The sequence below is a fragment of the Penicillium citrinum genome (assembly GCF_028827155.1).
Source record: "Penicillium citrinum strain IBT 23319 chromosome Unknown utg000006l:1.0-3011923.0:1.0-3012962.0, whole genome shotgun sequence".
NCBI lineage: Eukaryota > Fungi > Ascomycota > Eurotiomycetes > Eurotiales > Aspergillaceae > Penicillium > Penicillium citrinum.
The window spans coordinates 1,860,217-1,876,117 of NW_026622691.1; the positions used below are offsets into that span (position 1 = coordinate 1,860,217).

The 15,901-nt window shown below is 45.4% G+C and overlaps 5 protein-coding genes across 5 annotated transcripts; 2 read left to right on the forward strand and 3 right to left on the reverse strand.

Moving 5' to 3' along the window:
* Positions 1 to 101: 101 nt before the first annotated feature.
* N7469_007229 (uncharacterized protein) lies at positions 102 to 719 on the reverse strand (the record flags this gene model as incomplete). Its single annotated transcript, XM_056646147.1, has 1 exon — positions 102 to 719. One exon carries the CDS (start codon positions 717 to 719, stop codon positions 102 to 104), a length of 618 nt encoding a protein of 205 aa, XP_056499588.1.
* A 554-nt stretch (positions 720 to 1,273) lies between these two features.
* On the forward strand, positions 1,274 to 2,617 carry N7469_007230 (UDP-galactose transporter HUT1; the record flags this gene model as incomplete). Its single annotated transcript, XM_056646148.1, has 2 exons — positions 1,274 to 1,491; positions 1,546 to 2,617. 2 exons carry the CDS (start codon positions 1,274 to 1,276, stop codon positions 2,615 to 2,617), a joined length of 1,290 nt encoding a protein of 429 aa, XP_056499589.1.
* A 1,577-nt stretch (positions 2,618 to 4,194) lies between these two features.
* Positions 4,195 to 5,951, reverse strand: N7469_007231 (uncharacterized protein; the record flags this gene model as incomplete). The annotated part of the gene is made up of 7 exons (XM_056646149.1): positions 4,195 to 4,422; positions 4,497 to 4,691; positions 4,744 to 5,052; positions 5,115 to 5,416; positions 5,469 to 5,656; positions 5,722 to 5,818; positions 5,876 to 5,951. 7 exons carry the CDS (start codon positions 5,949 to 5,951, stop codon positions 4,195 to 4,197), a joined length of 1,395 nt encoding a protein of 464 aa, XP_056499590.1.
* Positions 5,952 to 12,206: 6,255 nt separating this feature from the next.
* N7469_007232 (ankyrin repeat and protein kinase domain-containing protein) lies at positions 12,207 to 14,816 on the forward strand (the record flags this gene model as incomplete). The annotated part of the gene is made up of 2 exons (XM_056646150.1): positions 12,207 to 12,938; positions 12,999 to 14,816. Coding segments are annotated over 2 exons (2,550 nt in total), but the record flags the coding sequence as incomplete, so codon positions are not given.
* Positions 14,817 to 15,120: 304 nt separating this feature from the next.
* Positions 15,121 to 15,736, reverse strand: N7469_007233 (peptidylprolyl isomerase; the record flags this gene model as incomplete). Its single annotated transcript, XM_056646151.1, has 3 exons — positions 15,121 to 15,275; positions 15,352 to 15,454; positions 15,608 to 15,736. The coding sequence occupies 3 exons, from the start codon at positions 15,734 to 15,736 to the stop codon at positions 15,121 to 15,123; spliced, it is 387 nt and encodes a 128-aa protein (XP_056499592.1).
* Between the last annotated feature and the right edge of the window lie 165 nt (positions 15,737 to 15,901).

Consider the following 15,901-nt stretch of genomic DNA (forward strand, 5'->3'; position numbering starts at 1 on the left):
AATGATCACCGATGTAAATACCGGTATCGAGCCTCAGTACTAGTCGTCGCAAACCCGGTGCTCTGTCCAATTCGCATGCTGGCATCAATCCTTTCCGGACACTAATTTTGCCGAGGCTTCACCTCGCCTTCCTGTACAATATAATAAACCACTGTCCCTTCGCCTCCCATTCCTTTATCTACCATAGCCAGCAAAGCGCGTTTAGAGCCCCATTCGAGCGTAGCATCTGCCTTCTCTCTGCGTTGGTAATACTCTTCTAGCTTCTTCGCCTTCTCAGTATCAACAGACGCCGGCTCCTCGCTCCGTTCCGAGTCATCCTCCAAAATATCAATTTTCGGAAATGCGTCAAAGACTGCAGCCATACGACGGAGAGACCAATTCTGGCCCTGGGCAGTAGGAATCACGAATAGTCTTTCTGGGCGGAGATCGTCTTCGCGAAGACCCTGCTCGAGCATATAGAGTTGTTCGTCTGGGTGGGTGTAGACGCGGTTTGGGGGTAGACCGGATATTAAGGGAGGCTGAGAGTCATGAGATGATGAGTCTGTTTCATTGGGGGGCGCGTGAATTTGCAGAGACGTCCAAAGGTGTTGGTGTTGAAGGTTGTGCAGGACTTGAAGTGTGGTTGCTGCTTGGGGGTTTGCTGATGCAGATGTGGTTTCGATCAGCTCGCTTAGCTGTGAGCTCTCGGGGATAGGGTTTTCGACCCTTTTTGTGGCCATTTTAACAGGAATTGAGCGTTTTTTTTGGAGGATTTGAAGCTGGTTGATTGCTAGTTGTGGCTTTTTGGAGAAAGTTGAATGGTGCGGCAGTTCGAGTCACCGCCTTTTTCTTATATAGGATATATTGGCCCACCGCTTTCCTATACCAGACAGGCAGAAGGTAAACATCGGATTTTTAGTGAGAAATGCAGTTTATTGATATTCTGTCTGTAGAAATTGATTATATAACTACCAAGCATAATGTTAGATAACTTGCAACACCACTTAATTTGTCACGATCACCGCTCAATTCTTCTCTCACTGAAAGGGTTCTGCAGGGCGCGGTGGGGCCGAGTGATCTGCGCGGTCGATAAGATTGAACTAAGAACACATGGCATCATCCTTTTTTTTATTTTTATTTTTCTTATTTCTTGGTCCAAGGGGATTCCTTTCTCTCATTCTTTCATTCCTCCCTCTTCAGGGTACCTAACATACCTCTCTTTCTCTTGCATATCTATTTGCGCGTCTCCTCGTTTGCATACCTAGGTCGTATATTTCACCTCAATTTCCTCAAAATGGGCCGTCAAAAGCAAGCAACACCACTCCAACGGGCTCCCTCCTCCTCACAGATGCATGACGCTCTTGTCGCAGAGAAGAGCGCAAATGGAAGCGCAAATGTCTCTGATACCAATGGCAGCACCTCTGTCAAGGCTGCGACTGCTTTGGAACCAGTGGCCGATACCCCGGGATTGATGCAGCTTTTCATCTGCGTTCTCGGTATCTACGCCGCATTGTGAGTAGATCCATCCAGACTTCAGTTAGATGGCGAGACACTAACACGCCCAAGCCTCTCATGGGGTGTTCTTCAAGAGGCAATCACCACAACTTCTTACCCAATTCGCGCTCCAACCGCCGCCGAACCAGAGCCACCAACAGAGCGATTTACCTACTCCCTGGTATTGAACACAATCCAGTCCTCTTTCGCCGCCATTACTGGCTTCATCTATCTCTTTCTCTCGACACCTAAAGGCCAAAGGACTCCCTCGGTGTTTCCTACCCGCCGCATTCTTTACCCTCTGCTTCTAGTCAGCATTTCGTCGTCCCTCGCATCTCCATTCGGTTACGCGAGTCTCGCCCATATCGATTACCTCACCTTCATCCTTGCAAAGTCATGCAAACTACTCCCAGTGATGATCCTTCACCTGACGATCTTCCGTAAAAGATACCCACTGTACAAGTACGGCGTTGTACTCCTCGTGACTCTGGGCGTGGCAACCTTCACCCTCCATCATCCTGGGACAAGCAAGAAAGTCGCTGCTTCAGCCTCGAAACAGAGCGGCTCATCGGCCTGGGGCATTTTCCTCCTCGCCATCAATCTTCTCCTCGATGGTTTAACCAATACGACCCAGGACCATATCTTCTCTTCGCCTAGTGTGTACACTCGCTTCACAGGGCCTCAGATGATGGTCGCACAAAACGTGCTCTCGACCGTCTTGACGACTGCATATCTCCTCATTATGCCGCATCTCTCGCAGAGCGATATCCTGCATAACCTTCTCCCCTTCCCAATTCCGCCATCCACCGAGACGGAGCTATCCTCTTCCATCTCCTTTCTCACGCGCCACCCCGAAGCATTGAAGCATGTACTTGGGTTTGCGGCTTGCGGTGCTGTCGGACAGCTGTTCATTTTCTACACTCTGTCACGCTTTTCGTCCCTTCTCCTGGTGACTGTCACGGTTACGCGCAAGATGTTGACAATGCTTCTGAGTGTCTTCTGGTTCGGTCATGCTTTGTCTGCTGGTCAGTGGTTGGGTATTGGCCTGGTATTTGGTGGTATTGGAGCCGAAGCCGTTGTTCAGAAACAGGAGAAGAAGGCGAAAGAGTTGGTCAAAAATGAGGCTGCTAAAAAACAACAGTAGACTTAAGCTTTTGTATTATATTCGTTAAATAAATATCTTTCATCTTCATACAGCTTCCACTTGCATTGGGCTCCCATGAATGGGAATTCTTAGTATTGCTGTACTACTAAGCGTATTCTCGGGCTCTAGCCACTGTCGCATCCCGAAGTTCAGTTTTCGCGACTTCATATTCAGATGCCATTCAAAATACTAGGACGGTCCGCAGTACTATACTTGTAGAGGATCAAGAGCTACCACCGCATTCTTGTACGTCCGTCCGATTTCAACCCGTGGTTATCGAGCCACGGTCTTCCCTCAATGGTTTTTTATCGAAAAAGCAGACAGGAATTTTCGAAATCGGTCAGAGTTATTGATCATTCTGAGCGCAGCCGTTGAATATATATACATATATATTGCTTTTGTCTTCGTATATCTCAAACGTCAATGATCGTCCCCGAGGGCTGATGCTTAATACTATGGATCGCAATCAACTTGCCAGTAGCATCTGGGCATGTGATGCCTTCTGATCATAATCGATTGATGTTCTGAAAGGCAAATTCCTAGCAGGCGCTCCAAGACATCATCCGCCTAAGCCAGTGATAAATGGGAGCCATAGTCATCCGAAGAGCAAGAGCTAGGTATAAAACATCAGTTTCTCTGCAGGGAGTCATAGGCTTATTGAGCATTGATTGTGACAAGAAAACATTCTGTGAGACTTAAGGCAGACGGAGATAGACGAGATACCTGAGATAAACAGACCTCCTGAGAGCGAGGCAAGACAGGACGAACACCGCGAGCCTAAAGGTCCATAGAAAAGAAGGTTGAGACCGGAAGCGAAAAGTGGGCCCCTGATCCAGACATGATAGATGGATTTTGCCTTACGGATATATTATGCGTAATTAGAAGAGAAAGAAAAGGAAGAATAGGGTGGAGGATTGTTGTGAGGAGGAAGGAGCTTATCCGACAAAGCAGGATGGCGCCTTCCCTAAAGCCAGCAACATGGGTGTATAATAATGTAGTTACTTATATTGATGAAAAGTCAAGCTCAACTCTCCCAGTTCTGAAAATAATTCCATTGTGTTTCCTTTAATCTGGTCATTGGGTTAATCGTGGGTTGATATCAGTTAAGCTGGACACAGAGAAACGATATTCAAGATTTTGAAGTTGACAAACCTCAGTGATTGATATACCAATAGGAGCGAGAATATCCGATCAAGGCCGGTGTGGCGCAATGGTAGCGCGCCAGACTTCTATTTTAGAAGCCCATCTGGATGTTGCGGGTTCGAGCCCCGCCATTGGCTTTTTGCAAAATTTATTCCTCTCAGTTCATTCACTCTTGTGCAATACACATAGGTCTTTTTTTTTTCTCATCCTTTGGGAAAATCTTATAATTCTTTGTATTCAGCTGATTCAATCATCGCAACCGGTCATGGTCTTCCAATTTAACGTACATCAATCACTCTTCAACGATCTTTATTAACCAAACAATGTCACCCGGAACTGTGTATATATCTGACATCACTGTGCTGGAGCACAGTTGAATTCGAAAAAAAACCAGACCGTTACCGCGCTCTATACCAGTCTATTCACGCTACGCTTCAATCACGATCATGCTCAATGTCCTGCCCTGTGGCCCGTGGGGCATCTTGTTTTGGATAAATTAACCTGCGCCTCATCATTCCCTCCTTGTGAGCCCAGACAAACCAGCCGCTGAGAGTTATAACAGCCAAGATCAAGGTAGCAACGATAAAGATCCAAAATTTGTTGGAAATCTTGAATCCTGCTGTATCATTGTCGAAGTCAAACAAATTCATACCGAGAACAGACTAAGATATGTTAGACCAAAAAACGAACTAGTGTTGACGGACACTCTGACATAATGAGTGTTGGGACTACTTACCGAGACAAGACTTGCCGGCAAGTATATCAGTGTCACCAGGGTCACGATCTTGACGGTAGCATTGTCGTCGAAATTTTTATTTCCCAGTTGAAGCAGCTGCTTATTGGCGTCAAGCATGTTCTGATTCAAATCCACCATTCTGTTGTTGACGTCGAGCATCTTGCTGGTCATCCTGAAGCTCAGGCCAATCTCAATCTGGATGTTGTCAGGTACGCCGTTTATGGTCAGGAATAAAGGGTTCGATTACCATATTCAGTGTATCTTTCACCTTCTCCTTGATTATGTCGACACCCTTAACAAGTGGTTCCAGGTGCTCTTTATAGTATAATGCACTTGTCGCAAGCTTTCCAAAGTCGTTCTCCTTGTTCCTTTGCTGTGAACTAGAAGCAAGGCTGACAGCCTCAAGTTTTTGAAGGGTATCTAGGGTTGTCATCAATCTGGATGGAAGATCCAGGAGGCGGTTGCGTGTATCATGAATGTCGGCAAGGTTACCATCACCTTGACCCTTTGTGGTATTGTTCATGCTCCCATCAATGAAACTCAATGTACCACCAAACTGATGAGTTCGGTTAGTACCATTTACAAAGTCTCGCAAATTCGTGCGCTCTGGAGACTCACATATTTATCAACTTTATTACCTAGATGTTCCACGTAGGAGCGCCAGCCGCCGAGACACGATGTCAGAGCGATCTGATGAAGTGTGAACCAGGACGTATCCGTGGATAAATTCCCATGAGACTTCGAAGCAAAAGCATCGAGCTCTTTTTCCATTGCTGTCCCTCTACCGGCATGAAAGAAAACCCAAAGGTTTTGGAGGTTCTTGGTGTCTTGACGGTGAAAAATGCCAGCTTGCCGTATTGTCCAACGACCGGCCCCCCCCCGTAACAGGAAATGTGAATCTGTACGATGATTCTGACAATCTGTCAGTCACTGTAAATAACAAAGGGCTTCCCGATGAAAGAAAAGAAATACCTTGAATGCCATTTGGACCCTGTTGAACCCTCATTGCCCCCTCCGCAGCAGCTGCACCTAGGGGTTTATTACCGAATGTCGAAGTCAAGTCCCATAACTCCGGACCGATATTGAATTTAGTCTGTAGGAACTCGAGAGCATCCTTTGAAATCTGTAATGGTAACGGCGAAGATAAAGAGTGAATTGAGCTAAAATTGGAAAGTTTCATGATTAGCAGCAAGCCACATTGGCAGCAGAATATCGTGAAATTTACATGATGCGTAATTGTGGGCTGGGTATTGTATCAACATGCTGTGTAAACAACCTGTTCTCTGTGAATACACTTTTCGTAAGTTTATCCACTGTGGACCCTGTTGGAAATGCTTAGCATATATCAAGTCTTTTGAACTTCAGATTAGATGAATCACCTTCACTCTCATAGATGGAAATATTGACAGGATCATCTGGCTGACAAAAGGTCGGATAAGCGGATTTGTTGGACATGCTAATGTATCAATCAATGGTTTATCCCTCGGGTTTCAATCCCAGATACGACTTAGAAGACCAAATGGAATTAGTGAATATACCAGAGGAAAGAAGGTACTCGTTGAGTGATTCATATAGTAAATTAAAGGTGCGAGGCGTTTTGAAGGAAAGCCTCGGGCACAATATTTTACCGATGACCCTGTAAAACGTGGCGATGCTTGCGCCTAGTCCAGATGCTACTTATCTTCACCGCATCAAAAAATAAAGCAATTGTCTAGAAGGCTACCACGCTGGATGAAAGTATTGAACGACATGTTACGACGTCTTGATCCTTTCCATTCACACAATCACACGGCAGACAGGCTGATGCATGACATAGCCCCATGAGCTGGCCGGATGGGCAGATCCTATCTGGATTCTGGCCCAGATACATACAGGGGTAGGGTAGCAAATACTGAACAAACGAGGTCATTCTGTAGATAGGGGAAAGAAGTCGATAAAACTGGGAATTTCGGAAGCGACTTGTTGGCAAAACTCGTGATGATGTTTGTCCATATACCTCTTCTGTTCTACGAAGACCCAACTATGCTGGTTTATGTAACTAGATCATGATGGTATGCCTACAGAGTATAAATAAAATTCAAATAAAAAAGGGGGGTCGTATTATGGAGCCTCATATGAATCTATGTAGCCTCTGAATCCCTGTCAGGTTGGTCTGGCATAGCGCCGTTTTAATTCAGCCTGGCGGGCATCGCCGGTCACAACATGGTAACGCTGCAGTGTGACAGCCATGTTTAGCCCCATCCTGCGCCTTGATTTCACACATGGCAAAGCAAAAAATATGAAAACGAGGGGAGCCAGGAGCAAAGCATCAGCACTAAAGGGTTGCATCAATTTTGCCTTCAGGTTGTCAATCCCAGTAGACCCGCTCCGGCTCGCGAAGATCTCTGTTCATTCCCCACACATGTATAAGTACTATTTCTCTTAAAGAGTTCGAGTTATAACTTTAACTTACGCTACCTCGTACTAAATAGAGAGTTCTCGATCAGTCACTGAGGTGCAGGAGCGTGATCATGGAGGAGACTTACTTCCTCTACTTCTCGTTTGGCTTGGAAGGAATATCGCTCGCGACTAAACTGCAAGTATGTTTGTTTTTGTCATGGTCTTAATATTATACCCGGAAATTCTCCTTGTGCTTACCTCAACTTCGATTTTTTGCCCGAAAATCTCTTTGAGTCTACTGATGAGCCTTTCACGTCTGATGTAGGGACTCAGATTTTCAGACAGCGTTGTTGTCACTAGTGACCTTAGATGGGCATCTGGTGAAGACATATTGGGCACTGCCTGCAACTTTCTGACGAATTAATCCACGGTCAAGAGTTAACAGTCAACAAAGGTGTCTCCATTTGAATAAAGGAAAGACGAGACCTTGTTTATTTGAAGGACGACCTTTGCTGAGCCTCATTTCCACCCCCAGGTTATCCAAAACAACCCAGACTCTCTACTATAGGTCGTCATTGGATATACTGGCATGTGAGTATTTACTGCACCGCATATACATATGTACAGTATACGTGTCAATTCATTCTGAAGACCGGATCCAATCCAGCTAATTTAACCTCGTAAACTTCCCGATGTATCCTCCTTAAAGAACCCCGTGGCTGTCACGCTGAAACAATGTCCACCAATCATTCGATGGCCTGAATACCCGAGTGCATACGCATATGCAAGTTTGCGCTCGAGTATCGACGATTCGAGCACAGAAAGCTCTAGTAATCTTAGCTGAAAGGCCGTGGCAAACATTGCTCACGAATGCTTTCATTTTCACCCAGGTAAAGAGAGGGACGAAAGAAGCAATTTGCATCTCGTCTCTTAGACGACACTCCAGATACGGCAGTTCATTCAACAGAGTGGGCTCCCCATCGTCATTGATGCACGCCAGTCCTGCACGCCAGTCCTGCACGCCAGTCCTGCTATGTGGGTGACTCCGAGATCATGGATCCGGAGAAAAGGGCCCACACACTCAACTTATGGGGTTATTCTGGGGTAAAGGATTTGCTACCAAGACAACCCTTTTGAGTGTCAGCCTGATTTTCTGTCTTCGATCCGTAAGCGCCCATTTTCTTCTGCGGCGCTGATGGCCCGGAGTCACTGGCAGCAGTTTGGGAATGATTTATCACTCGAAAGAGGATACCGAGAGAAATGGTCTGAATCTGGACTCTTTTGAAGATGTATCTCGTGAGAACGCAACGGTATTTACGCCTGCTCCGATTTTAAAAGCGGGGATGGGGAGCCATATGTACATACTTCTGCAGTTGTAGTTAGTGCTGATGCTGCCGCTAAGTTTGAGTTATGTCCAGTCAATCGAATGGACTTTGAGGCTCCGGGCAAATCTCAAGTACCTACAGTGCCATACTTTCCTCCTGCATAATTCTAATAACCTCAGTTCAGTCCCCTCCCCCCCCTTTCCTGAAGCTTCAATAGCCATCGATTTTCTTTGTTTCGTTTCAGCAGGGTTCTATCTCTTGACCCTCTTACGAGTGTTAATCAACAACTTCAAGATGACTACAGACCCGCACGATCAGAATCGCCGAGCTATGTGAGTCTCTTCCTATACCAACCCCTTTAAAAGACTCGATCTAGCAACTAATCAGCTTTACTGTCGACAGCCCTCTCATCGAATTATCAATCGATGAGCTGGCGACTGATGTAGAGCTGTTTCACACAACGCCTTAACTTCACGAATATTGTCAGTCGAGAAACACTGATAAAAGGCGCGAAGTTAGCAAGAGAGCCGTGGAACACTGCCCTCATAGGTCTTAGTCGAACAGAATTAGAAACTATATCGAAAGAAGGGAGCAAATGGTCCTGGAATACCCGAGGTCTTCAAGTTACCATGATGGTGACAGCCTGTGCGGCCATCACACAGTATGTCCCAGTTTCGGACCTTTTCAACTCGTCAGCCACTCACCGAATCTTCAAATAGGGGATGGCAACAGTCTACAATAAACGGGAGCGATCTTTTCTCATGGCAAAAGGATTTGAAACTCAGCAAGGAAAACGATGAGCTTCTAATTGGCCTGATCAATGCGGCTCCTTGGCTATCTGGGAGTTTACTGTATGTAATTGGCTGACTATATTATAGCAGGTTGAACCAGGCAAGGGAATCAGATACTAATTAAATTGAAACAGGGGAACATGGTTAAGTGATCCATTACAAGATCGATATGGAAGACGCCCGGCATTGTTTGTTGCTGGCTTATTTTGTTTGGCCTTGGTGATAGGTACGTGACATCCATAACAAAGACACACTGTCTAGGTATATTATGCAACTTTCGAAAGCGTCTCATTCAAATATTACTAGGCACGGCTCAATGTAACAGCTGGCAGACATTACTCGTCTGTCGGTGCCTACTTGGTGTTGGGGTAATTCTTCTTTCATTTTTGCCTCTTCCTCCTACTAGCAATCTCCACTAATATGCAGTCCTGGATCCTACCTATATTCTAACAATTAAGAATTGAGTAGATTGGCTCAAAAGCTTCTATCGCACCAGTGTTTGCGGCGGAGGCAGCCCCCGATCAGCATCGCGGTCAGGTATTGATGATGTGGCAGCTTTTCGATACATTGTAAGTTCTTGAGACGTACGGAAGACCATTGGCTAATATTCAATTTTGCCTCTAGCGGTATATTTCTAGGATTTCTTAGTGCCTTTTTAGTCCGAAGTAGCTGGAGGGTCCTCCTTGCCACAGCAACCATACCCGCTATCGTCTTGCTATTCTTGGTTTTCATTTGTCCCGAGTCGCCACGTTTTCTGATACAAAAGCATGAGTATGTTAAGGCCTACAAAAGTCTCCTTGAGCTTCGAGGAACCGAGATCCAGGCAGCTCGAGACCTTTACAACATCCATGCCCAACTTCAGGTCGAAGCAACCAAAGTATCAAACCCTAGCGGAGGACAATGGTCAGAGAGGACGAGAAGTTATGTTTACCAAGAATGGATAAGTGGACGGAGCTTCTTCGGGCGCATGGGTTATCTGTTTACGAGTCCGCGATCTCGTAGAGCACTCATGGTCGCTTCCCTCGTCATGCTGTCTCAGCAACTATGCGGAGTAAGCTCATCTTTATTCAACTACGTAGGGACTTTATAAGCTGAGACTTGACCTGATATCAACAGATAAATGTCCTTGCCTTTTATTCATCGGATCTCATTAGGAGTGAGGCTTCTGATTCTGTTGCCCGAATTAAAGGGTACAACTTGGGTACGTGGAATTGTGCAAGTCTCATGAGAAAGGTAGTTGATTCATATTAAGGCTTTGGTTTCGCCAATTTCTTTTTCACTTTTCCAGCGTATTATTTCATCGATTCCCGTGGGCGCCGACCTTTACTTCTTGTTTCATTTGCTGGCATGTTATTCAGCCTGGCTGCTGTCACGGGGTTCTTCAAAGTGACCATCCCAGAGACTCGACTTATTTTGGTATCAATCGCCAGCATTGCATTTTTTGTTTTCTTCTATTCGATTGGTGCTGGTCCCATTCCATTTACACTAAGCGCAGAGGTGTTCCCTTTGTGCGTACGCGGTAAGTTAAGCAGTCTCGCCTATCCGTGCTACCACATGCTGAACAGGGTTTAATATGGGCTAGATGTGGGTATGAGCTTCAGCGTCATGATCAACTTTCTTTTCCTCGGACTGTTGGTATTTGCTGTACCATCGTTGACAAATAAATTTGGACATGGAAACACTTGTGGGAATAATGATAGCCCTTGCGATGGACAGGCAAATCTTCTGGGATTTTTCACGTGAGAATGTCCTAGTGTTCTATTAGTATGGGATATATACTGACACGTTAGCAGGGGACTGAATGCCGTGGCTTTGATTTTGATATTCCTTTTGGTATGTCTCACCCGGTGTTTTGCTTGGATCATAGAGTAACTAAACCATCAGGTTCCCGATACCAACAAAGAATCTCTGGAGGGCATGAACGCAATATGTAAGTTTTCAAAAATACCCTAAACCAAATTGATAAAAACTATAGTCACGTATCTAATCGATTTCGCTCATAGTTGACCTTTCAACAATGGAACATGTTCAAAGACATGCCCGCTCTTTGAAACCTTCAAACTTTTATGGAAAATCCTCACGAGAGGATGATCTTGAACTCGAGCATCAAGAACGGGGGAGAGCATAGTATAAAACACTTTTTACTTATCCGGAGACTGGAAATTGAGGATTTACACGATAATTCAATTGAATGCTCGTGCATGGCAAGGTATCAATCACATTTGATGCATAAAGGCATACTATGTAGTACTAGGTACTTCTTGATTCGAACTCGGACATATTATATTCACAGCAATATTGCAACGAAAGTCCCTCGGAAATAGCCGAGTTCAAAATATAGTAATGCATTTTATGTTCACTGGAAAATATGTCCAGGTTGACCGCGGTAATGAGCTATTAAGTAGGAAATGCACCTCCTGGGCTCCCCTGGAGGTGCATTTCCTACTTCGGCATTCTGCACACTTCGCAAATTTTAATCATCTTTAAATTCCGTGATATGCTCAATGTAATTTGATTTGTGTTAGTCAGTCAGCTTCTTGGTGGGAAATAGGAAATACCTGGGCTCAATGTGGTGCAGTTGAAAGCGAGGCTGGCAGCCACAGCGGTTAGATCAGCCTCGCCAAAGTACGCCGTGAAAGGGCCACCAATGCGATGCGAATGCAAAATACTTAGTATTTTCCCATCTGAGCGAGCCAAACTCCATTTCTAAGATCCTCGATTATATGCGGAGTCGTGCCTTTTTCTCTGATTCCCCTAGAAACCAAAAGAAGGATATGGTTACCCCGGACTGCGGAGAAGGCTGGGGTAATCTCGTAATCCCCGCTGATCGAGTCTGACCTTAGCGTGGCCCAAATGGCAACTTGGGCTCTGAAGGGCTATTAGTCGCTAAACAAGTGTTTTTCGAGACCAAGAAGAACAGCCTCATGGGGTACATAGAGTGTCGAAGAGAGAGATATTTAGCGAATTCTCTTTCCATGTTTCGAAATTTGGTTTCCAAATATCGCCGGGAGAAGGATTGCTATGTAAAATTGGCAAGTTGAGGCTTAAACTATTGAGTCAGGCTTTCATCGCTGCGCTAGTCCTGCAGTTTTCAGCTGACGGCCATTTCCTGGTTGACGAACCAAGGCTCTCCCCACCTCATCACCTACAAAATTTTGTCATAATCACTCTCATCGCTTCATATAGTCTTCAGTCACTATCACCGCCTCTCTTAGACACTTCTTGGGGTAAGCTCTGACCGATATAAGCACAATCGAGGTATATCTAAGCTCTATAAAGCTGAAAGACCCCAGCCCTCCCTGGCCCTCCTGTCTATCATCGCTACCCCGATGAGCTGGGTCGTGGAGTTGGAAATTATTCGGAAGGAACTATATGTCGAGATTCAAAATAAAGAGATAGCAGAGTCAGATGTGACCTTCATTCCATACGATAGAATCCAAGAGGTATGGGCTGGAGATCGCCTCGATCGTTTCCTTAGGGACGCTCACTGTGACCCCGACCACGGCACAGATCAGGCCATCTCAGATTCGCAAATTAAAGAAACACGCGACAGTCTACTTCGAATGATCTCATTGTTGGTTGGTATCCATTGGTCTGGTTGGTCAAGATTCAAAGAAATATTCTTCCTACATCCAACGGCTGCTACCGAACGCCGCGACAACAACATCAAGAACCTGACATATCATGACCTCAAACACGAATCATTTCTCGGCGACACTCCTTTTATCGACCAGTTCTTACAGAATAGATGGACCTACATTCCTATCATATTAGATGGCGATATAAAGGACCCCTTCGAGCCGGGTACGCGTTTGCCGCTAGTACGTCAAGACAGGTCTCTACGAAAAGGCGGGTTTGGCGAGGTGACCAAGGAAATGATTTTACCAAATCATATTATCTTGGGTCATTCAAATATTCAACTAGGCTTGCAAAAGCATACCAACTCAGTAGGAATGTCAAATCGGTATACATCAGAAATCAGCTAATGTGTTCTTTTGTCTCCACAGACCAGACTCATAGTTGCTAGGAAGCGTTTCCGTGGCGATAAATATGCTATCGAGCTCCGACAACTGAGATACATTCAGTCCAGCTTGTCCGCCCATAAAAGAATTGTCTACCCTCTCGCAACTGTGAAGGTCGGCACTGAGTTGAACATAATCATGCCATGGGCAGATATGGATCTGGAGGACTACCTCAATGGGGGATATCGATCAATAAATCCTAATCCTCCCTCGCTTGGAGATCTAATCAAAGAGTCCGGAGAACTCGCAGCAGCTCTCGAGTTCCTGCATGGTGGTCTGCAAGTTGATTCTCTCTGGCCCAAACTTCCACAACAGGGAATCTGCCATGCGGATTTCCGACCTCGAAACATTCTTGTCTTCAAGCAGGAAAATAAGTCGACGGGAACTTGGGGAATCACAGATTTTGGGTTATCTCAACAGTCACTACACAGCTCATCTAGAGAGAGAATTGATCCTGGCTTTTCTTCCACCAGGAACTCATATGCCGCTCCGCGGGGTGGAGTGTATGGCGCACCAGATGCACATGCTCACCTAAGAAGCGATATTTGGTCTTTCGGGTGCATACTCGCGCGTGTTTTCGATTTGGGACTCGAACATAGTCTGATACATCGATCTGAGCTTGACGCCCCGAGACACAGGCCATTTGATTGGCAAAATATACAAAATTCCTTTTTTGAAGGAAATCCTCCCGCCCTGAAGCATACTGTGCGGAGTTGGATTGAAAGTTTGCCGGCCCAATATTGTCAAATACATAGTGTCGGGTTATTGACCGGAATGCGGGACCTTCTTCTCAGGATGCTTGAAATAGACTATAACAACCGACCAAAGGCACCTGAGGTTCGCAGGAGCTTGCACAAGCTTTGTCATATGGTAGATGAACCCGCACCTGAATCTGTCGACCCTAGCTCCGTGGAATCAGATCTTATCACACCCAATCCCCCGAGAACATCTAGTATATCCACTATCAGGACTTCTGATCCACCTTTCGGAGTTGGTGTTCTTGTGAGTAGCATCAAAAGTGGCAGTGTGGATAATGTGAAGCATTCTCTGCGAGGCCAACCTGATGTCGAGGAAGCTAATGAGGGGGAGCGACCTTTGATACACGCAATCACAATGGGCAATCCCTCTATAATACAAGCTTTATTGGAACATAAGCCAGATTTGGATGTGAGGACTTGCTCTTCCAAAGGCGAAACACCCCTGCACCTGGCCATTTCGATAGGTGATGTGGAAGTAGTGAGAGTCTTAATCGATGCTTTAATTCAGAACGACTTCCAAGATTCTCTTAATGAGATCTATGAAGACAAAAAAACACCACTCATGGTGGCTGCATCAAAAGGACATGTCGCCGTGGTTTCCCTGCTTTTGGATAAGAAGGCGAAACCCGAAATCTGCACAGGAGAAGATCAACAGAACTGTCTGCATCACGCAGTAGACAATATTAGCGCTGGGGCAGATCTTCTTTCGGCATTTGTCGGTAGGATGAATTTTGATCAGTCTCCGGAAGGCTTAGATGGGTACGAGACACCAATGATGCGCCACATCAGCCACGGGGTAAAAGAACGATATGGTACCCCAAGGGTTAGCACCTTGTGGAAGGAAAAGTTCGAAATGCTTAAAAGGGGAGGGGGCAATGTGAACCAAAAATACCCGTTGACTAGTCTTTTACAACTTGCAATTGACAAAGACAAGGTTGATATTGCCAAAGTTCTTATTGAAGCCGGTGCGGTGAAGAGTGTGAACTTGAGACGGGCAACTAGAAGTATGAAAGATGTGATCAGCAGAACGATGGTGATGGATTGATTAAAACTTTGTATCTTTTTTTTTTAAGTGGCTTAATTACCGAAAACAACAATACTAATCTCAGCTTTCATGGACCGGCGATGTTCTTTTTTGTTACTCGGCATCAGTACTGTTATCCTGCGACTTTCAATAGAGCTTACTGGGCTCATAAAAGGGAAGGCATTTTTGAATCATGATGAGTTCGATCTAAGGTTCCTAGGCGATAGATACTATGGATGCGTACGCCTACTAAGAAATATGAATATACGAGAGTCGATGTTGAAGAACTCTTGGATATATTGAACGAACTGCCCTGATAAGTGCCTTATTTGCGTCCCTCAACCATAATAATGTGATATCCAAACCCAGTCTTCACCTCTGCATAATTAGGGTTTCCAGTAGTACTTGGCTCCAGCTCATACGCGACTTTCTCAAAGTCTCCATGCAAGCTTCCCCTTACTTTCCAACCGAGCGAGCCACCTGCATAGTAAAAAAGGAATATGAGGACTCCGAAATGTGCTAGTCCAGAAAGTTTTCTCTTCAGGAAATCACATACCTTGCCGAGCCTTATCCTCCGAGAACTCACGGGCCACTTCATCGAATTTGGCGCCATTGCGAAGCTTCTCTAACGCCTCCTCTTTTTTGGAATGTTTCTCACACTATGCTCATGTTAACCTTTTGCTTGTTGCAATTTGATATAGGAAGAGTTGCTCCGTGCATTATGCTTCTAGCAAACTCATCCAGATGCGGGACAAGAGAACAAAAATAAACAAAGCGAGAATCGACCTGAATTGATAGAAAGTGATACATACCAGAATGTGTCTCACGTTGATGGATGTTGCTGCCTTCAATCCACCCTTTCCTTTGCTCTTGGTTCCAGCGTCATCAGATGCATCTTTGCCTTTGCCTTTACCGGCAGCCTTGTTATTCTTCGGGGCCATAGTATAGCAATATGTGTAGAGAGTGTATGTATGTGGCCTATTTTTTCGTTATTCGTAGCTCAGGAATTTTACCTTGAAAGCTCGTCGAGTCTGCAATGCTAATGTTGCAAGTGTTTTGCGCGGGAAGTGGGGTGGTTGCCTCAGGCGGAAACGTGACGTGGGATT